This window comes from Anas acuta, chromosome 20 (genome assembly GCF_963932015.1).
Source record: "Anas acuta chromosome 20, bAnaAcu1.1, whole genome shotgun sequence".
Lineage (NCBI taxonomy): Eukaryota > Metazoa > Chordata > Aves > Anseriformes > Anatidae > Anas > Anas acuta.
This window is the reverse complement of record NC_088998.1, coordinates 3,113,215-3,135,859: the sequence shown is the minus strand read 5'-3', so window position 1 is coordinate 3,135,859 and position 22,645 is coordinate 3,113,215. Positions and strand designations below refer to the sequence as shown.

Sequence of the window (22,645 nt, the reverse complement as noted above, 5' to 3'; positions counted from 1 at the left end):
CATTTCTGTAAATCAGGCCACATTTCAACAGGAAAATTGAGTGTATTTAAGAATACTGAATGAAAACAACAACAACAAAAAAAGTCAGCACTAATTTCATTGGCTTCTTTCCAAAACCTTACAAAATAGCTGTTATGGTGCTCCTCTTTACTTTAACCACTGCTAAACAAGGCTAAAAGCTTCAGCTTTGGCTTCAAGAATCGATAACCCCCCGTGGCTAATTCCCCCACCCTATTAAGTAATGCTCTCTCTTCACCTGTGTTCCTTTCTCCCTCAGAGGCTGAGCCACAGCTGGGCACGCTCACACTCACAAATGTTACCCCCGACAGCTTCAACCTCTCCTGGACCACAAGAGATGGGCCTTTTGCCAAGTTTGTTATACACATTAGAGATTCCTATGCAGCACATGAACCCCAGGAGCTTACGGTGTCAGGAGGTGCTCGCAGCGCTCACATCTCAGGCCTGCTAGATTACACTGGCTATGACATTAACATTAAGGGCACTACTGATGCAGGTGTTCACACAGAGCCCCTCACTGCTTTTGTCATGACAGGTACCTGCTTAAAGGTTTGGGGTATATTTATCAGTTTATAAAAATATATATTCCAGCATGGATAAAAGAGCAGACTCTCTGCAGCACTGAATATCTGGTCCAGCAACAATGCTTTCATTTGCAAGCTTCGTGCAGGAATGGGTCACAGCAGGCATGTTGGCCTTAAAAAATTGTCCAGGAGGAGTAATAGTTTAAAGTGAGTCAAGAGCCCTCTAGAGTCTTTCTCCCATGTGTAATAATCTTTGAATCCTGAAGTTTAAGGGAGAAATTTGTCAGTAGCTCCATCTGAGGGAGAGGACTGGATATTAAAACACCTCTTGTTCTGTGATGTTCCCTCTACATATCCCTTACATCTGAATAATTTGACTAGATTTTAACTTGGATTAATTGAACATCACATGCCTAACTCATCAAATAAATACCACGGAGTTCACATTCTATGTACTATGTGGCCAGTATGCACTGCTAGGGATTGTCACATAGACATATGACAGCCTAAATAGGATTAAGCAGAAATTGAATCCTTTTCTTTTTCCCCCCTCACTTCATTAATGGACAGTGGGAGAACTAGTCACAGTAGCAGCATCCCTCAGCATCTGGGCCAGCACTTTCTGTGAAAGGCAATGACCATGATCAATTCCCTGAGGGAAAATGGTTGCATTTTGCACCAACATTGACCTGCCACCTGATGACATGTAGTTAGAAGTGAGCAAGTGTTTGCTTTCAAAATTCCTGATCTTTTGCTACACCAGAGCACAAATGCTTCCTTCTTGAAAACAAACCATAGACATTGGTATTTTCAGAGGAAATTTCCCACAGCTAGAGAAATATGTGGCACTCTACAGAGCACTAGGATGTGCCAACAGTTCTCATAAACCTTCTGGGTTTAGCATGTTGGTGTCACTCAACACCTATCCCAAGAAAATAATTTCAGCATTTGGGGCTCATTATTTGCTTACCAAACTGAAATGGGGATCTTTGGGAACTGGTACTTTCTTAAGTGAGTGGAATTTGAGTGATGGAAGATCTGATGAGTTAGCTCCTGGGCCAACAAAACAAGGTTTGTCAAATAATTTAGAAGAATTTTAGCAATGCCCGGGAACCTGGATGAAGGCCAGGGCTTAACAGAGCCAGTTGATCTTCCTATTTGACTTGTCAGATTTTGAGCAAGCAAAAAACTCTTGAGAAACAATCTTGTGAAAATTTGGCCTTTTTTTCAGAGACATGGTGGGAAAGTTTTGAGAAGTTGGTCTGCGTGCTCTAAACATTGGCAAGTGTCATGCTGATGTGAAAAAGAAAGCCCCCTCACTGGAATTTCTTTAAGTTGTCAACATGCCACCCTAGCAGCTGCCTGTGAAGCTCTTTGGTCAGGCTATTGCTCTGTTTTGCAGTCATTTAGCCCCTGCCCTCTGCCAGTGCAAACTCTTGCTTCTCTCCTATCCCCCCCAAAAAGCCATCTTGCAAGTATTTAGTACTTGCAAGAGCTATGACCCTGGCTGATTCACGCCCTGCTTCTGGCAGTCCTTCTGGCACTGCTGACCCCTCCACTGTTTAAAAAAAAAAAAAAAAAAAAAAAAGCTGGAGATATTCGTGTGAATTAGAGAGGAAAGAATGCAAAATATAGGAACTGTGAATGTCAAGGTTGAAAATTGTCCCTAAAGCACCCCTGGTGGAGACAAGTGAAAGGAAATGAAAGCCTTATGTGTAGAATTTCTCAAACAGTTTTTGTTATAACTGCTTTCTAGTGCATGTGTAACAAAAGAAATGTGCTTGCACATTGAGCTTTGAAGGAATTTCAAAGGAGCTTGTGAGATGAGGTGTTAAGACACCCTTGAGGAAAATGAACAATTGAGCATCTAACTTTTAGAGGCTCCATTGAAAATCCTAGTCCTGTGGTCCGGACTATACACTTCAATTAAATCCATATTTGGGGGAAAAAAAAATGTGATTTATGTGTGTTGGAATCTGTGATACGTTCTAATTTGCAATGTTTTTTTGCTTCTTTTTTTTTTGTGTGTGTGTGTTTTTTGCACCTTCCCTTCTTTTAGAGGCCATGCCCCCACTGGGAAACCTAACTGTCTCTGATATTAACCCTTACGGGTTCACAGTGTCGTGGATGGCATCGGAGAATGCCTTTGACAGCTTTCTTGTAGTCGTGGTGGATTCTGGCAAGCTGCTGGACCCACAGGAGTTCCTCCTTACGGGAGCCCAGCGGCAACTGAAGCTTAAAGGCCTTATTACTGGCATTGGCTATGAGGTTATGCTTTATGGTTTTGCCAAGGGGCACCAAACAAAGCCCCTAAGCACTGTGGCCATTACAGGTATTTTTATGCGAATGAATTGTTCTCTCCCACCCTATCTTTCTTGCTTTTCTTCTCACATGGAAGATGTTTTATGCGGTCCATTTGCAAAACAAACCTTGGCTTTTGCATCCTTTTTTGCATCGTGGTTACACATAACTCCTTGTGATTGATAGGGTCACCAATGAAATTCCATTCCTTTTAACTTGACGTTTCCTTTTTGTCTTTGTGAGGGATCCTGTAGAGACGCATGACGTGGGTTGAGGGGTGAAAATTTCTGCTATGTTCATGCAGGTACTTCTAACCGGAGTCTTTTGAGACAGCTAGCTGCATGTGGGAGCTCATCTTGTTAACAGCTGCTGGGCACGTCAGCATTCCCCAACTTGCCAACTGTCAGGATCTTCAGGAGGAAAGTCATACTGGTTTTCCTGCCTATGGCCTCATTTCTTTCACTCTGTCTGTGGGTTTCACACACAGACCATCGAGTGTGATCACTGCCAACTGTAAAGATGGCATTTTGTTCTCCACAAAACCTTAGCTCATGTTCTCAGCCTCATCATAGCTGCTGTTTTCCAGCAGCATTTGAATTTTCTTGAAAAGGCATTGCAGACCGATTCTCTAGCCCTATAACCATCAAGTCTCATCTGCATGTTACTGATTATGCAGCAGTAAAGCTGGGGATTACCTGATTGGAGCTTCACAAAAAAATAAATAGGAACATCTTCTTGTGGAAGATAGAATTGCATTAGAGATGCTGTAAGACAGTAACCACTCCGGCAGCATTTCTGTAGGTGGTGATGCTTGACCATACTGAGCTGAAGATGCGCTGTAGTTATTTAATGTCTTACAGCTCGTGGGATCCTCTTGAGTGGGTTTGTTTGCTAAAGACAGTAGGTCTTGCACTTGGGATTTAAGTGTGCTAAGGAATACGAATTTTCATGATTCCCCATTGCTGCTTCAGCCTGTTTTTATTATCAAAGTGAAGGATTCATCTGTTCAGAGGTATCACAGAGGCCAGAAATGCATGGAATAAGGGTTTTGCATGAAGGAAAAGACTCTTTCAAGCAGCTTTTGTGTTGTCCTCCTAACAGACAGAGACCTGACAGTATTACAGGCATGCCTGTAGATCTATAACAAAAGCCTGATTTTATCCTACATGAAGTTTTCACATATGATGGGTAATGCAATGAAAAGCAAGGGACAAATGCACTTTGAACTTACTATTAGCATGTGTAATTTTGCATGGCAGAGGCAAATGGTGTATTTCCATGTAGTGGATTTGCTGTTGAAGACTGAACTGTTTGAATGCGCCCAAACACACTCACATACATCTTCAGTATTTGTAAAATGCTAATGTTCTTTTCTTTTTTTTTTTTTTTTTTCACTAGCCAGCAGATTGTTTCCCTTTCTTTGAACTGTGGTTGGATTCTTGCAGTATGCTATATCCAGACCTCATGCAGGTCACTAATGAACTGATTAAAACAATCACTTTCTTTTCCCCTACTGCTATCTTCTCCTTTTTTAGAAGCAGAACCCGAGGTCGACAACCTTCTGGTTTCAGATGCTACTCCAGACGGCTTCCGTCTGTCCTGGACTGCGGATGATGGGGTTTTCGACAGTTTTGTTCTAAGAATCAGGGATACCAAAAGGAAATCTGATCCACTGGAACTAATAGTACCAGGCCATGAGCGCACCCACGATATAACAGGGCTGAAAGAGGGTACTGAGTATGAAATTGAGCTCTATGGAGTTAGCAGTGGACGGCGTTCCCAACCCATAAATTCAGTAGCAACTACAGGTATTGTCTTTGCAGTAGGAAAAGTATAATCTGTTTGTGCCTGTTTGTTTTAACATTTCTCCTTTTCCTAGCCAATTTGAGCTGTTACTGAGGTCTTCGAACCGTCTCCTGCATGTCATTTATGAGTTTCTTTTTTCATGATGTAGTTATTTATAGTGAGTCATGTAGTGTATTGATGTAGTTATTTATAGTGAATCATCTCAGATTCCTTAGCTTCATCAGTGTCTATTTAATATGGTTCACTTAATTACTTCCATGATCTGGAATTAGACAGCAGAGTCTAGCATTCAAAGTGCTGGCTTTAAGAGCTGGGAAATAATGACTATCAGCCTTTTTCAGTGATTTCATCAGATTAATCGTGTATCTCCTCGATAATTTACCTCCCTATAAAAGAGAGATGACAAAATGAATTTAACAGAGGTATTGAGAAGTTTATTTATGGCTTTATCAGCAAAAGACTAAGCACCATTAACTTAGACTGGTTTTAACAGGAGCAACATGTGTTCAATAATTCAAAATAAACTAGACATTCTTGCAAAATCAAAACTTTGAACTCCCCCAGCAGAAGCTGCTATATGTTGTCATTCTTGTGTGTCAAAAATCCTGGTGTAAATTAGCCTAGATAAAATCATCATGAGGAAAAGCTGCAGGGATGACTGCCAATTCATGCTATTTTGTTTAAAAATTCCAAGGCCCTGATTTTCAATTGCAGTATGCCAATTCCACAAAGTCAGAGTTCTTGCCTTTCATAGTCTCACAATGATGAAGAAGCATTGTAAATATAACTGTAAATGTCTAGTATCCTGAAGCTAGCCTAGACTTCTGTTTATGAAAAATCTCTACCAGAACACAGCCTTGTTTTCTCAGTGTCAGGGAGAGGAAGAAATTTTTTTTGCTATTTTTAACTGGAATATTTTTCTTATATTGTTTTTGTATGAAAATTTGCAGATACTAGTCATATAAAAAATTCTTGAGGCTTAGGTTGAATTCCTCAGATTAACTTAAACAAAAAATGGGTTCTTAATTTGAAGTATTTCATTTTGGCACTTTTGAAGGAAACTTTTCAAATTCTTTTCCATCAATATCATGATTCCATTTTGAAACATACATAAATCTTAAAAAATATATATAAAAAATGAGGCAATGCTCTTTGACACAAATCCTCTCTTTGAAAACTTTTGGGCTTGCTGATCTGAAAAAATAATTACTTCAGATCGAGCTAATTCAGGGAGGAGGGGGCCAAGAAGAGGACAACTAAGTTCAGCGTGTGAGGAAGCCACCAGAAAAGTGTAAAAGAGGCATGTGCCCAGCTGTAGTAGTGTACTGCAGACAGCCCACAGAAAGGACCAACAATAACTCAATAGGAAACAACTTGTCCTCAAATAGCATGGCCTCACGACTCACCTCAATGTCTGTGGTGCCAGTTGTTAGAAATGCACATTTCTGACCAGCTCCACTGACTGCCATCACATCCTCTGAAAAAGCAGCATGAGCATATACACACTCACCCAGGCCTCTACATGAGGGAGAACATGCATCCATCACAAGCTGCCTTTCTCCGGGCTCGTGTGGGTTGTCTCCTAATGGAGAAGGATGTTTAAATTCAATTGCACTTGTTAGCAGCATGTTCCCATTTTCACTGACTTCCAGGATATTTATGATAAACCACTAACAGCTATCATTTTCCTTGCGACTACATTCCTATTCAGTTCTTAAGGGAGATTTAGCACATGTCACCTAGTGGCACCAATAGCCCCAAAGATGTTTTTCAGCTATAAATAGTCCATGGATAATTGATAGTAAAGTTGGAGCCACAAAAATCCAGCTAAATAACTCAGACTGCATGTTACCACATCGGGCAGCCAGGGCCACCAAGGCATCTAACTAGTTTCTTATTTAGGAGTTGGTTATTTAGACAAACACGTGTATATTTATAGCATTTCCAGTTTGCTGGCAAAGAAACATTTGCTGCCTCTGAGTGGGTAGCTCAGACAGACTCGTATGCAGCCTTGCTTTATTCGAGCCTGCGTACAATATATGAGCGAGCAAGGAATAAATTAGAAAGTCTTGAGCTTTAGTAGAGGAAACAGTAAAATCACAGTAGGAACAAAGACGGCTAGCAAACAGACCAGCAAACCTAAACCAAACATTACCGTAGAAATGAAGTCAGGAAAATAATCTGTATTGAAACTCCTTCTCTGTATTTATCGCTCACAGTTCTCCCTTCTTCCCTACATGGGCACACCGCCTTCTATACACAAACACAGCCGCCAGAGACCAGATCTGCAGTTGGTATAAATGAGTGCAGTTGAAGCTGTCTGGTTTGAGCATCACTGAGCTATCTTTTCTGAGGGTCCGACCTCTTATCCTCGTGTGTTAAACCATCCAGCTGCTGCAAGCAGGAGAAGGAGGAAAAAACTCGCAGTATTCAACGTGAGGTGCCTTGTCCTCCTCTAGGGTTTTGTTCCTTTTCTCTTTTGAGAATTCAGCCAGGGGGGCGATGCAGTGACAACCACGGGCTTTCAGTGAGGAGGGAGCCGGGCAGGACTGGGATTTGTCAGGCTCTCCATTTAGCTGTGTTGGTTCTGCAGCTGGTGGCTCAGTGCCTGGCTGATCTCCCTGGCTCCCATCACACCAGGGGCATGGTGTGAAACTGCTGTGCATGGGAGCTGACGATGAAGTCCTGTCTTCCTCCAGCCAACACCAACAGTTCTTCCTCCATAACAGGTGACATTTACTTGTATGTACAAGTGAAGAGCAGTAATTCCCCCCTCCCCAGCTGCTGCTGATAACATTGTTAAAAGTTATCCTGTTTGGGGTGATGATGGTACCCACTCTCTGCATTTGTCTGTCATTTTACTTTCATCAATTCTAGTGTGATAGAAAACATTCATCACAAAATCAGAGCAGTGTGAGGCAGCATTGTACAGACCAGCAGTGCCTAATCGAGTTGGCACCAGAAAGTTTGCCCACTGCTGCTCTCAGAGGACGTCTGTGTCTCTTGGAAATTCATCTATATAATGTCTGTTGAAATGCAATTCAGCCATCAGCAGGGGACCACGATATGGCCATGTGCCACTTAATATCCTTGGTAGGAAGTGTGGGTCTCATGCTGCTACTTTCCCCTTCTTCTAATGATGTTTTGCCACGCTGTGATGGCATTTTTCATCTGAGAGGCTCCCCAAACACTTCACATGATCTATTTACATGATAAATGTAGTCTGATGCTTCATGTTGCTTGAAAAAAGACAGTGGTCTGTTAATGAGGAAAGAACTTTTTTAGAAGAAAAAAAATAGGGCAAGAACTCAGGTTTGATGGATTTTCCAACAACCTCACAGAAGGTCCTCAGTCTCTCATAGAGGGATGAGGGATGGTGCTGGAGGATAATACTAATCATTTGTATCTGTCCAACAGCTGTGCTGAGCTTTTCGTGAGCGACAAAACAGAAGCTTTATTATGCCTGCTTAATTTTGGCTTTCAGGTAGCCCAAGAAGATTGATTCATTTGCTCCTTCTTCATTTCCCTGTGCTCAAAGGAACTGCTCCGTTACCTCCCCGGGACTCGTTACAGGACCAATGCTTACTCTGATGGTCCCATATGCTTTGTCTGTCACATTTGCTCCCAGAAAAGTAGTTGGAGTAGTGGGGATGTTGGACTCTCACATAGCCAAGGCTCTTTGTATACTGTTCTTTGTTACATGGCAGTTTACCTGGTGCAGAAAACATGCATGAAGCTTGTGCCCACAGAAGTGTGCACAGCAGAGTTCAGGTGGGATGGATTAGGTACTTGATTTTCTGGGCAAGGCTGAAGTCTGTGAGTGTGTTAAAACCCCAAATGCAGGTCCAAAGAGAGCTGTGCTCTCCAGAGTCATCACTAGCTCTTTTCACCAGTAACTAAGGGCACCTCCACCGTAGAGTATGATCAGTGTGATTTTAGCTTCTTTCTTTTTCACAGGTTTTCTTTATTCATGGTTGTTTCCTTCACATTGTAGCTAAACCAGTAGCAACTTTGGGTGTCATGCAGCTTTACTAACCCCGCCTTGCTTTCTTCATTATCTTTAGTTCTTTATCTTTATTTCTTTGGCTTTTCCACATGAGCAAAGCCCTCTAAGCCCAAAATGTCTTGTGAGCTCCAGAGAAATAATTTACATTTCTCTTGAGAGCTTTGAGAGCTCTGTTGTTTTTCTTTCCTTGACTTTCACTTGATTTACTGCATTGCTGCTAGATCTTTGGGGACACATGGAACAAACAGCCCTCTCTGACTTCTTTCCCGCAGACACGTTCTTTCCAAGCTATTTCAAGCGCAGTCACTTGTGGACTCCATTTGTCCCCCTTCCCCTGCCCACAGCCTGTTTCCACCACTCTTAATGTGGTTCATGTTTGGTATCTGTCCCCTTTCTGCTAACGCCCTACTATGTGTGGCTGTTTGTTCCTTTTAACAAATGTCAGGGTTGTTTTGGTTACAGTCAAAAAAGCAAACTGGAAGTGAGATGCTCAATGTAAACTTTGAAGGGGCAGGTCTCGACCATGTCCTTCCAGAAGCCCTTTCAATTTGTGTTTTCAGTAGCTTAATTAAGCCTTAAAGTAGAATGTTTCAGATTGTGATATGTTGGCTTGCATCTTAAAATTGGGCCATTTTGGCAAAAATTGTTAGGCTTTGTTTGCAAAGCAAAACAACCAGGTCATCCTAATGAATCTGTCCCAGCTTGCTGATCTTATTTATGTAGGCAAACCTAGTGCTCAGGTTTATACTGGGTGAGGCTGGGCTGTATGACAAAGAGCTGCAGTGAATTACAAGTGCCTTTCTGGTGATGGGTGTACCTAGGAAAAATCATGGTCTCAAACAGAGATTCCAAGAAGCAAATCCAATGTTCTGGTGTAAAGCAAACAGAAGTTACAGGCAGTCAGTGCTTGAGAGGATGAACCCTTGATGCACTCAGACAACTGAGTCCAGGTCTCTTTTAGGCATCCTGTGGTAGAAACCTGATGCTGAAGAAGAGGCATCTCCCCATTGCTAAGCGTTGCTGTTGCCATGTGTCACAGCTAGGGCTCTGAGACTCTGTGGAAACTGGGGTAGAAAAAATGATAAGTACAATGACTCTGGGTAATAGCATAATATTCCTGTAAGTATTGCTCCATAATTTTCTGTAACACTGAAAAATCTCTGTTACTTTTATGAACGTGATTTGTCGATAGATGTCTAGGGTATTTTGAAGCTATGCACTGCTGTATTGTTACCGAAAAAGGAAAATTTAGACCAAGTAGGCTACATGATAAAACCATTAACTGTTTGCTACTCCCTGGATTCATGTTGTTTTGTGCAGAGTGTTGGTAGCATCAGCTCTTGGGATACAGGAACAAATCACTGTTGCAGCACTAAGGACTGATAAACAAATTATTTACCTTTTCTTTCTATGTGGTGTGTCTGTCCTCTCTTCTCCACTGACAGTTGTTGGATCTCCCAAGGGAATCTCATTCTCTGACATCACAGAAAACTCTGCTACAGTCAGCTGGATAGCCCCGCGCACCCGCGTGGACAGCTACAGGATCTCCTACGTCCCTGTCACAGGAGGTAAGTGTGGGAAAGGACAGGGAGAAACATGGCAAAGGGGAGAGAAGAAAGGTTTTGTTGCACTGATATCCAGCTCTCAGTGCATAGGAATCTTGTCCCATGGACAAGACTTGTAAGGGAGCTCACAGCTAGATGCTGGAATTGTTGTGCCCCTAATCAGGCAACATTCACAAAACACTCTGCCTCCTAAATAAGGATATATTCCAAAACTGCCTTGTTATTTTGTAGGCACTTTATGAGCAAAAGCTGGCCCTCAGAAATGATAATCATAATCCATGGTTGTAATACTTTTCAAAGGTAGTGATTTTTCTTAGTGCTCCCCAGTGTTATTTCACTCCATCTATTATATCCCTGTTTTAGTGTTCAGTTTAAAAAACTTCCTATACTTAAGCAAATTTTTAGCATAACTTAGGGACATCTCTGAAAGGAAGCAACTAAAAAGCAAACACTACAGACATCAGGACCATAAAGAAATGCTGTTGAATAAGACAGGTAAAGATATAGGCCTCTTGATAATGTAGTATGTAAGCACATGTGCAACATTAAATACATAATGATACCACAAAAAAAAATCTTCAGAGAAATCTACAGTCATAAAATTAGGCACTTGCCTAAGTGTTTTGCTGGAATAAACCCAGAATTTGAAATAGGCATCTGTCCTAAGTCTTCACAACTTGAAATGATATAAGATACATCTTTATTAGAAAGGAGATGGGTGAAAGAAAAAGTTTGTCTCTGTTCATCTCCTACAAGAAACAAAGAAGATCTAAACTAGCAAGTCCTGTCCTCACAGGTTTATGAACTGGTATGTAGACAGTACTGTGTTTTCAAAATAAATTGTTACTTTTCTGAACAGAATTACTGTTTGTTTTTTTCTTACTGTTGACATTCCACTAGTTAAAAACAGAAACCAGTGTCTTAGATTCAGATGTCATGGCCACAATATGTTTTCCCAAGGCTGCTCCTTGACATCAGTGATTGCAGTTTGCTGGTGAAAAATTCATCTCGTTCTGTACATACAAGTGCATCCATGTTGGTCACAATGTGTTAAACTTGAAACACATGCTTCAAACATTTACTGGAGAACTGCAATTAATCCCTTGCACTTGTGTTCATCCTAGGTACTCCCAATGTTGTTACAGTTGATGGAAGTAAGACAAGGACCAAGTTGGTGAAGTTAGTCCCAGGTGTAGACTATAATGTTATTATCATCTCTGTGAAAGGCTTTGAAGAAAGTGAACCCATCTCTGGAATTCTGAAAACAGGTAATATATTAAGAAGAAATAGCAGGTTTTCAAATACATTCTCTGTGCCATAGGATAGACTCAAGAAATGGAGCTGAAGACCCACTGAGATCCCACTTTTGCCATCTACACAAACTGTAGGACTTTTTTCTTATCCACTCTCCCTTTGTGTCTGTATTAAAAATGAGTGGAGACCTTGTAAGTTTCATCAGGCTTCCATTCTGCTAAAGCTGAACTAACTTTCCTTGTGACAGGGACACTTCATGTGTTCACAGTCCTAATACAGCAGAAAACAACAGAAGTTTAATTAATCCTATTTTGCAGATATGGGAAAACAGAATAGCTGAGTAGTTCAGCCCAGCTTCTGTTGTGTGTTCTCCATATCTCTCAAGTTCCAGACTGTGTCCTAAATGCAAAAACTCTCACTTCTTCAATCTATCTTTAAATATCCCTATGGAAAATAAGGTTCCACTATGGTCCTGTTGTTGCCACCTTGAAGTCTTGTTCATTCATTCTTTTTTGGAGTCTGACAAGTGTTCAGAGAACTGTGGCAAGGACAAGATGATGCATATTGGATAATAAAGTGAAATTTATAGCCAATTTATAGCCAATTTATAGCCTATTCCAGCTGTACCGAGGGCAGGCATCTCTCCCAGTGCAGGAGCATAAAACTAGGTACAAAACAAAGTCCCATGATGAAGCAAGGCAGGATGTTTGGGGAATTTGGGTGGTTAGCTGGCTGTTTGGTTTATTTTTAAACATGGAGGGCAAACTGGTGGAAGGTCACGGTGGCTATCAATTGCCGTCACGATGGTTATTTTTCCCAAGCTCTGTCTCATGATTTTGCTCCAAAAAGCAGTCCAGACCTGAGGGTGCCTAGAGAAATATGTCAGCTCTGTCAAAGCTAGTAAGATTGATATCAAGACTGATCTGAGAATGTAGTTAGTTATATCTGTTCCCAGCATTTAATCTTTTCATGCATTGACCTCCCTTTCCAGTAGACACATTTGGTGTCTGTTAATAGGCACTGACGTCTCTGCTTCAGAGGTGCACTGTTCCAAAGGGAATCATAAAAGCTTCTGCATCAAGCAGAAATGTTTGCACGTTTTACATCATATAGTTCTAACACAGAATTGCACGGAGCTGAGAGTATTTGTCAAATCCTTTCAGCTTGCTATCCTCTTTCTTTCAGCGCTGGACAGCCCATCAGGACTAGTGGTGGTGAACATTACAGACTCGGAGGCTCTGGCAACCTGGCAGCCAGCAATTGCTGCTGTGGATAACTACGTTATCTCCTATGCTTCTGAGGATGGTAAGAGTTAATGATGGGTCAGGGAGCTGACAGTGTTACAGCTCTCAAGAGATGCTCAGAAATGGGTGCAGCAATGTGGTTCTAGGAAGATAGGCTCAATGGGGAAGGGGAGCAGGGCTGTTACTTGATGGAGAAGCCTTGCTTGAAGCATTTCAAATAACGTAATTTTAGTTATGCATTCCTAATTCAGCCATGAACAAAGGTAACCAATATTCTTGAAAAGAAAACATGGTGTTATAATTCATATGAACACTAGAGAGTGCTAATACTTTTAGAGAAAGGTTTCTTCTGTTAATTCAGATTCAGCAGAGGTGTGAGCAGGGAGACAAGCTCTGAGTTTTCACTGTTTTGCACTTGGTTCCCAGCTGGTAACAAAATGATCACTGAGTGGAGCGTGGAGTTGAGCACATAATGACGTGTCTGAATAATACTGGGTTTTCTTCTGTGTTTTTTTTTTTTTTTTTCTTAGAGCCAGAAGTTACTCAGATGGTATCAGGAAACACTGTGGAGTATGACCTGAATGGCCTTCGACCTGCAACTGAGTATACACTGAGCATCCATGCAGTGAAGGACACACAAAAAAGCGAGACCCTCTCCACCCAGTTCACTACAGGTGCTGTCTCCCACCTCACTGCAGGGAGAGGGGGAGGGCTGTATCTCCCCCAGTTCTACCAGGCCTACTTTTCTCTACTACCATAAAGTCAGCCAGCACGTCGATAATTTTTTTTACTAGAAACCTGAATTTTGATAGCATTTTCAGGAGATTTTTCCTACTACAAGGCTGGTGTGGCTGGCCCAGGAGGTGGTTTTCTGTCACCAGTTCTACAGATTCTCACAATAGCAGTAGCTGCATCTTTGAGGAGTAATATTGTGGTACCAGTGCTGAATGTATCCAGTTGGTTTCGTCCTTATGACTCATGAACATCAAGGAAATCGTGCACTTTGTCATTCTCCTGAGCACAGAAAGTTATTTGACTTGTCCCAGGGAGTTTACTAGAAAGCCGAGAGCAAATTCAGTTATAATTATGGTGGAGAAGGGAGTCTGTAGCAAGACCAACTGTGAAAGGTTTGCCTGTTCAAAAGAGGTGTCATAGGAACCAAAGTTTTTTTCCTGGGAATATGGAAATACTGATCTGTCTTCTTGTGTGAAATACTGAAAGGCGTGGTTTTGTTTCAAAAGACATTTCAATGCAGCTGCTTATAAACCAACATACCTGAGACAAGCCAATTCTTTAACTTAAATAAAGTAAATATCTGTATTTTAAAACTTCCAGAGGGGAAAGTATTTTTAAATCACAAAATTTAAAGTTGTTTTTTTTTTTTATGTCAAATTTCTGCAGAGGGAAACTTTGTTTTCCTGGCCTGTTTTAATACCCTGCTCATAAGACAGCCTCTCTACTACTCTCTACTAAGCTCTGAATCAATGTGATTGTAATTGGTCTACTGTCTCCTTCAGGAATGGATGCTCCAAGAGATTTAAGTGCTACCGAGGTTCAGTCAGAAACAGCTGTGATAACTTGGAGGCCTCCACGTGCTCCTGTCACTGGTTATCTCCTGATCTACGAGTCCATTGATGGCAAAGTCAAGGTATAGCACTTACATCCACACCAGAAGGTCTGTGCCTCAGTACTAGGCAGTAGAGATGCTCAAAAGTGCCCAGCATTGGGACCTAAGCACATGCCTTAAGAGAAACGTGGTAAAATACTATGTACATTTTACAGTGATAGCTTGAACATGAATGGATTTAAAACGTGTTAAAGTACTTTCTTAAATTATATCCTGAAACAGAAGCTTATTTGCAGCCTGAATTTTGATGGTCATCTCTCAGCAATAAGGATAAAGGCACATGCAGCTGCTTTCTCTTATTCCAAACCTGTGTCATGGAGCAAACTCACAACCCCATAGAATGGGATTGCCTTTTCCTAACACAAGAGAACCCAGCCTTGTGTGCGTGAGGTGCCTAAAGCCTTTGGAAATGCCTCTTGCTCTCTAATAATTTTATTTAGTTCCTATATGACTAGTTTAAACTAGATGCTTAAACTTGTATGAAGTAATTCCTAGCAAAAATGACAGATGACTTTGAATGGCCACCCTGTGATGTTAGAAAGGGATTTTCAGGAAAGCAGATTACTTGAGCACACTGAAAATCAGTCCTTTATGGTTGCAAAGAAAAAACTTTTGAGGACTAGAGGCTGATATTTCCAGGCTTGTCCTAAAGGGTGTTCCTACCTAATTTTTAATGAGTTTCACAGAGACCTGTATACAATATGAACATTCAAGGCATGTAAACATTTATGTTGACCTGTTTTTAAACCACACAACTTACGCACTATGACATTTAACATTCATTTCCAGACTGCTTTTCTAAATAATGTTATCATGACAAAAATCTTTGAGAAATACACATTTTGTATTAAATAATTTAAATGGTTAAAATATCATAATTACCACAAATAATCTGACAAACTAAAATATGTTGCAAGTCCACTTAAAATTTTCTTACTAAGGTTTCCCTGTATTATTTATCCCATAGGAAGTCATCCTAGACCCCGAGACAACTTCCTACACCCTGGCAGAGCTGAGTCCATCTACCCAGTACACGGTAAAACTCCAGGCACTGAACAGATCCCTGAAGAGCAGAACAATCCAGACTATTTTCACCACAAGTAAGTACGTTAGAGTGTGTAAGCAGCCGAAAGTGCAAAAGTCCCTGTTCTCCCTAAGTCTTAGTGCCATCTGCTTCCCCCAAACTGGCAGGTTGAAATTTACATCCATATCATCTCTACAGTCCTCTTTCTGATGAAACATCCTGCTTTTCCCATGTAAAATGCTAAAAGGGACATTACTTTTTAAAATCCAGACAGACACCCTGATTTATCTCTGTATTGATGCGCAGCAATCTGTTAAAACAAATCCACATTTTAGGTTGAAATGAGGCAAAACACATGCACAGACATAAAAATCAGTCTAGCAGTCCTCAGAGCAGAATTTCTGGACAGGTTTTTTTCTCCTCGCTCTGAGATCAGTTTTCACATGGTGATGCTGGCATGTCTGTTCCAGCTCTAAAGGGACAGCTCTCCAGCAAGCAGAGTGCCAGAATAGATTGGGTTCTCTGAAGGTCACTTCATAGTTGACATATCTGTCAGTCACTGGTCTCATGGACACATCTTTTGATGGCAAGGAAAATAAAATGTTGCTCAGTATTAACTGTGAAAGCCTTGCCTGTCATTTGTCTCTCTTTTCACGGCTTTTAGCCTTTCAGACCTAGCAGGCCCTTAGGCTGGTTCCATTGCTCCTTCCACCCTTACACAAACTTTAGCCCAAGGACTCACAAAAGTGTTCATAAAAGTCACATTGCCCCGAGTCTGCTCACAGTCAGCCCTTGTGTAGAACAGGGTGAATACCACCAACAGGCTGGGATCTGCAACCAAAAATAGAATTAAATCTGCATGTATTTAAGTGGCATTTGGCAAATTGACCATAAACAGGGACTGAATGAGGTTCCTTGCCCCAAGCAAATGCAGCATCAGCCTTGTCCAGACAGATGCTCGAGTCTGGGCTTTACATTAAATGTATGGTTAGTTTAAGTGAGAGGGAAACACTGAAGGAGGGAGGGAAACACTCCCTGCAGAGAGCTGCTTCTCCCCACATCCCAAAGCTGTTGCTAATTCTTGGTAGCCAAGGCACAGACAGTGAAGTGCTGCGCACTGGACGGGGAGCAGCCACTCTCTGAGCAGCAACTGCTAAAACCTCTCTGATGGACATACCAAGAACATCACTTAATTAATTAGACCATTGGCTTCAAAAGTTAATGGACAAAGTGGATTTAAAAAGAAAAGAAGTTTTTTGGAGTTAGAAATTGCCCTGGCTGTGACAATACTATTAATTATCAGGAAAAAGTGCTTGATGACATTTCCTTGTAGTTTCAAGCTTTATTGTTGCTTTTGTTTTTTAAAAGGTTGGTCTTATAGTATTTAATATTGTATTTGCTAGCAAAACCAAGCCCAATTTATTTATTTTTAGTAGTTCAGCTTTTCCATTTCCACCTTCCTTCTCTGTCACATAAGCAAAGATTGGTAGATTTGATTTTACCCAAAAGGTGCTATAAACATAGGGCATGCCATTCAAATATTTAGCTGGCAGATATACTCCCATCATAGCAGGGAGTACTTATTTGGCTTTCACAATTCTTCAAAAGCATAGACAGATGTGTAAAAGCTTACTCAAAAGAAAAATATACATCATCTGGTGTTTAACTGAAAGTTTTTTGTGTGTGGGCTAGTAATTACAAGCCAGTTCCTGAGCTCTGTACCTGGCCATGCCATTGACCCACCACAGATTTTCATGAGTCATTTAAGTTCAGCAGGTTTGTTGTAATTGCTGATTTCTTAAGGACTGTTTTGTCTTTTCTTTTTCATGCAGCTGGTCTTCTCTATCCTTACCCTAAAGACTGCTCCCAGGCTCTCCTGAATGGAGAAGTCGCCTCTGGGCTCTACACAATTTATCTGAATGGGGACAGAACCCAGCCTCTGCAAGTCTTCTGTGACATGGCCGAAGATGGGGGCGGTTGGATTGTGAGTAAGGGGGAGGGAGCACATGTCACCTTTGCATTCGTCTGCCTGTGCCAAGAGCAGGGGTAGCAGATCCCATCCGTGTTCCTACAGTGTCACTCACAGAGCTCTGTTATCAGAATAGAGCTGACTTGTCTATAAATTTGGCAAATTTTATCACAGATAGGACACCTAGGTGCCTAGAAATGAGGTTGTTAGCTCTCTGTAGCTGGAGGAGGGACAGATGTCTCCAGGGGATGGGTCATCTCAGTGTTCTCAGCACTTAGAAAGGCATGAATTGCTGCCCCAAAACCCTGATCTCTCTTCACTGGATGGACAGGGAGCTGAAATGACCATCTTTAATACCTTTTAAATAGATAATAGGTGAGACAAGGGTGGACTCACTCAATTTAGATGGGAGAGTAAATGACATTAAAGCAGAGGCGCTCTCTTTACAACAGGGGGAACCAGGTCAGAGAAAGCATTTGTTCAGCAGCCACACAACATGGTGACTGGCCAGGATACCCAGGCTGTTACAGAGGCTGTGTCCCACCCAGACAACAAATGAATGGCAACAAAAATGCCAGCTGTCTGTGCTGGCATCCTCAAATATGAACGTGACATAGGGACCCAGGACAGGGAAAGGAAGAAGAGCTGGAGAAATGCATGGGTAGAAGACGGGGATGTAGAAAGTCTTGGCTGAATAATACAGAGCTGTGTGGGGCCATTAAAAAAGCAGAGAATAGAAACTAAAAGACCACATCACATGGGGGATCCTGGGAACACGGTAGAGAAGACTTACCTAAAAAGTACAAAGAATGTTAACCTGACTTGGAACAATTGCAGTGAGACTGCTGCTTTGAGTGATAGGGGCAGGGGAGCAGCGATGCCAAGCTCTGCATTTGTAGAAGCTACGTTGCTGGTGTCCCTTCCATCAAAGGCAGTTTGGCAATAACGTTTGTATGCTGTGGTGGTAGGTATTCCTGAGGCGCCAAAATGGAAAGGAAGATTTCTACAGGAACTGGAAGAGTTATGCGGCTGGCTTTGGCGATCCTAACGATGAATTCTGGATAGGTAAGTGGCAAGAATTTATCTTATTCTAAAAATAAAACACAGAGCCCAAAAGTCTAAGAGACACTTGGAAGCCTCCATTCAGTTGGCAAGAGTATTTGTAAAGGAGAACATAGTCCAGGCAAAGGAGACTCGGCACAGCATGCTGCAGGGCAGACAGATTGCCAGGTCCAGCCCTTCAGTTGCAGTTCATGAATGTCACACTTGGGTCACTGAATGTACCAAACCAATGCCCAGTGGTACTCTGTAAGAAGTCAGAAAGTGACCTGAGAAGCAACTGCAAACTTGCTTTACTCCCAGGGTGTTCCCAACAAGAGCACATGACCTGACAAAGTAAAGTGGGGTAAATAGAAGTAAAAAGCGAATGTTCAAAGATTGCACTACGTTTTATTTGCTCACAAATGAAAGATAATCACACAGCACCAGCTTTGATTACACCTCCCTAAGGGCTTCATGCTGCTGTGGTTTGAAGGGCACAGAAGGTCTCTAAATCTGCCTGTTTCTCTTTGGTTTTGCACCAACATAACCATAAAACTGAAATAGCTCACCCTCCCAACCAGTATTGATGTCCTGGTGTATCTACACAGGCCAGTTAAGCGCCCTTTATAAGACAAACGTATTGTTCATGTATTCCCACAGGTCTTGAGAACCTCCACAAAATCACTTCTCAGGGCCAGTATGAGCTGCGTGTGGATCTGCGAGACAGAGGCGAGACAGCTTACGCTGTGTACGACAAGTTCAGCGTTGGGGACTCGAAGACCCGGTACCGGCTAAGAGTGGATGGGTACAGCGGCACAGCAGGTAAGCTGAAATATTTTTTGCTTCTGTTCTTCAATTTCCTCCCAGTTGGCTCAAGCTCCCATTGTGTCAATGTTGCAGATGAGCAGCACAGCAGGTACCTCTTTCTTGTATGTCAGGCATTTGAAAATATGAAAATAACAATATCTTTTATATTTCCATTCTAAATCCTCCAGTCATTTAGGTGCCACTTTTTATGGCATACTTATGACAGAATATAAACAAGTATATTAAACAGCCACATATCTCGTTTGGTCAGTGCTTGACTGTCATTTGTACAGCTAATAATAACTTGGCAAAGTCTCATCTTGCCAGTGGAATATGCAGCCAAGTACTGCTATAACATGGTTTCTAATTTGCTGAACAAATTATCTGCCTTTTGTCATACTGGGGCAATGCTTGCAGCCCTTACTGTATCCTCTTCAGTGCTTCAGAGGACTGAGAGAAATCCAGCTCCAGAGAGTGTCTTAAAGGGAAATACTACTGTAAGGTGCAAAAACCAGACCACAAAGATGCGTGCGGACTCTGCTCTGTGACCTTGACATGAACTTTCTGCACAGCTAATAAGGAAGCAGACAAACATTGATAAGCAGCAGTAGAATTAATGTCTGCTTAGGGCAAACACACTGATGCAGAGCAGTAGTAGCTGCTACAGCGATTAGGATTCAGTCCTACTGCTTCCCATTTTTCAGTGTTCAGGGCTAAGGTTAATGTTACAGTAACACAGATCCTATGGCACATATGCACTGAAGGCTGCTCCCACTGCACCCATCTATAAACCAGTACCCAGGCCTTGGGAATGGGAAGTCAGCCGCAGGCAGACATTTCTCCTTCTGTGTTTCAGGCTAATGAAGATGGGTGTCTTAATTGCAGGGACCAGCTAAGTGTGGTGACTCCTTTGGTTTTTGCCCATGCTTTATGGGGGTCCATTTGGGATCAGTCTGTTCACACTGCCTTCTGCTCAGGGCTGCAGTCCAGCTTCCAACCAGATGTGCAGGAACAGCTGTGTGAATAACCACTGAATGACTTGGGGGTTACAGACCACCTGGAAAAATGTTTGAGTTGCCTTCAACAACAAAAACTGTGTACTTCCTTCTGAAGCAAAACAAGTCAATTTTGAAATGACTTAGACACACAGTCCAAATTTTGTGCAGAATGATCACTCCCATGTAATCTAAACCACACAAGCCACTGACCTGGTTCTTTCTTTTGTCATCCCCACCTAGGTGACTCCATGACCTACCATAACGGCAGGTCCTTCTCCACCTTTGACAAGGACAATGATTCTGCTATCACCAACTGTGCTTTGTCATACAAGGGTGCATTCTGGTACAAGAACTGTCACCGAGTCAATCTGATGGGCAGATACGGTGACAACAACCACAGTCAGGTGAGTTTGGTGTCTGAAGGCTTCCCTACTGCATGAGAAGAAGGGGAATTGCAATTATGGATCTGTCCAGTGGTTCAGCTAGCCAGAAGCCCACCAACCAAGCCCACACCCCAGACAACAGACAGTTGCTCACAAAACACGAATTTCTTGTCAGCTGGGGAAATACTGATGGTTTTGTATCATTTTCCATGGGCATCTCTAAAGTCTTCAGTCTAATAATCATAGTTTACAATATGTGAAACAAAATGTTCTTCGCGCCATGAAGGCCAGGCAAAGAGTGACAGCTCTGGGGGACAGCTTGTGACTTGGCTTGTACAGGCCATGTGTGCTAGTGGCCCCTGTACTTCCCAAAGTCCCTTTACTTTGTTGTGTCCCTGTTCCCAAGTTAGAAAGAGAGATCTGAAGTGCAAGAAGTAAAGGCTGACACCAGGGTAAGAAATGGATGTGTGATTCTCACGCGTCATCTTTGTCTTTGCAGGGTGTTAACTGGTTCCACTGGAAGGGCCACGAGTACTCCATCCAGTTCGCAGAGATGAAGCTGAGACCCTCAAGCTTCCGAAATCTGGAAGGAAGACGAAAGCGAGCGTAAAGCCTTGGGGTGGTGAAAGGGCTACAGGCAGGGCAATGGGGGGGAGGGACAGAGAACAGGGGGTGTGGGGGAATCCTCTGGCATCACTGGGGTGGAGGGGTGTGAGGAGCTGGTAGTTGTACCAAAGCATTGGTGACCCTTGGCGCAACAGAGGCTTCTGCAGCAGTCCAACCAACAAGCCTTACATGCCCCAGCGTTTCCAGCAGAGCAGCTCCTGCTGCCCACCAGTAATGTCCTTCACGCCAAAGACAGCGATCTCAAGGGTTGTATGTTGTTTTGTTAATTTTTCTTTTCTCAGCCTCTGGGATGAAGTTCTTCCACGGTCTGACTATCTCTTGGGTGGCCCAGGGTAGGGGAGGGAGAACAGCTTTGTATATTGGTAGTTTGTTTTAGAACCAGCCATATTTTTACACACAGAAATGTGTACGATTAATTATCATTATTATTATTATTAGATATAATTGAAATCCTTTGGTTGTTGGAAAGCCTTTTTTATATATATATCAAGTACCACAGATAAGGAAGGGGTGGGGAAGGGAAAGCAGTGCATTTTTAAACTTAAGCATAAAATTAATATTATTAATATAATGACAAAGTAATAATAATAATGATAATAATAAGCTAAGTTTTTGTCATTTTTATGAGAACCATGCTTTCAGAAACACAGCAGGACAGTGTCTGATTGTAAATTTTTTTAAAAAAAATAAAAGCACAATTACTTTTAAATAAATTTCTACCTTTTTTCATACATGTTGAGTTTGTGCATGTCCAGGGTATATTTGCTTACATGGGGAAGTAAAAGGAAGGCTGAAAATGATCAGGCTGCTGAGTCCATACTGAAAACTGTTCCTTTTGTTAGTGGTTGGCTGTAAGTATTCTGCTGGGTTTGTTACAGTGAAAGGCCTCTAAGGATTTGATTTCTTTTAGAACATGCTTCTTTTTTTTCCTGCCCAAAAGCTTTTACATGTTTTTTCTCAGTGTTACTGACCAACGCTCGCTCCATCTAGGTGGGAAGAACTAACAAAAGAAAGCAAGGAAAGTACAGAGTTGTTAGGTACCACCGGTGACTTTGAACACTTGTGTAAATAAAGGGCTCTCTTTTTGTATGAATGAAACCTCTGTGTAGTTCCTCTGTATCATGCTCTTCAGTTGGAGACAATAAAAGATCTTTTGTTTTAACCCAGTCTCTCTGCCCTGCTTCAAGGTTGCACTTTTCAAACAGAACAAGTGTTTCAGCCCCTTCCTCAGCCGACACTGGGAGGCGGCCGCGAAGGAAGATGCTCTCAGTCTCCTGATCTGATCAGCTCTGAGAATAAGACTTAATGGTACGTGCTACAAAGTAAGGTCACATATTGCTGATTTGACACAGGGTATAAAAAGTGTGCGCACATGAAAAACAGCACTACAGAGCTCCAAAATCAGGAGGGAGGGAGGGAAGGAAGGAGGGAATCACTTCCCTTCGCCATTG

The 22,645-nt window shown here is 42.0% G+C and overlaps 1 protein-coding gene across 8 annotated transcripts in view; it reads left to right on the top strand.

Moving 5' to 3' along the window:
* Positions 1 to 22,356, top strand: part of TNC (tenascin C) — an 87,566-nt gene extending 65,210 nt beyond the window's left edge. For 2 of the 8 annotated variants that reach the window (XM_068656963.1, XM_068656962.1), the window contains exons 14-27: positions 278 to 553; positions 2,602 to 2,874; positions 4,379 to 4,651; positions 10,101 to 10,223; positions 11,345 to 11,488; positions 12,660 to 12,779; positions 13,249 to 13,392; positions 14,236 to 14,366; positions 15,313 to 15,445; positions 17,202 to 17,353; positions 18,307 to 18,403; positions 19,040 to 19,201; positions 20,425 to 20,588; positions 21,067 to 22,356. In XM_068656963.1, the coding sequence (XP_068513064.1) occupies positions 278 to 553; positions 2,602 to 2,874; positions 4,379 to 4,651; positions 10,101 to 10,223; positions 11,345 to 11,488; positions 12,660 to 12,779; positions 13,249 to 13,392; positions 14,236 to 14,366; positions 15,313 to 15,445; positions 17,202 to 17,353; positions 18,307 to 18,403; positions 19,040 to 19,201; positions 20,425 to 20,588; positions 21,067 to 21,177 (2,303 nt within the window). In that variant the 3' untranslated portion in view covers positions 21,178 to 22,356. The remainder of the gene's footprint in view (positions 1 to 277; positions 554 to 2,601; positions 2,875 to 4,378; positions 4,652 to 10,100; positions 10,224 to 11,344; positions 11,489 to 12,659; positions 12,780 to 13,248; positions 13,393 to 14,235; positions 14,367 to 15,312; positions 15,446 to 17,201; positions 17,354 to 18,306; positions 18,404 to 19,039; positions 19,202 to 20,424; positions 20,589 to 21,066) is intronic. The other 6 variants (XM_068656964.1, XM_068656965.1, XM_068656966.1 and 3 more) reach the window with 3 other exon arrangements.
* The last annotated feature ends 289 nt before the right edge of the window (positions 22,357 to 22,645 follow it).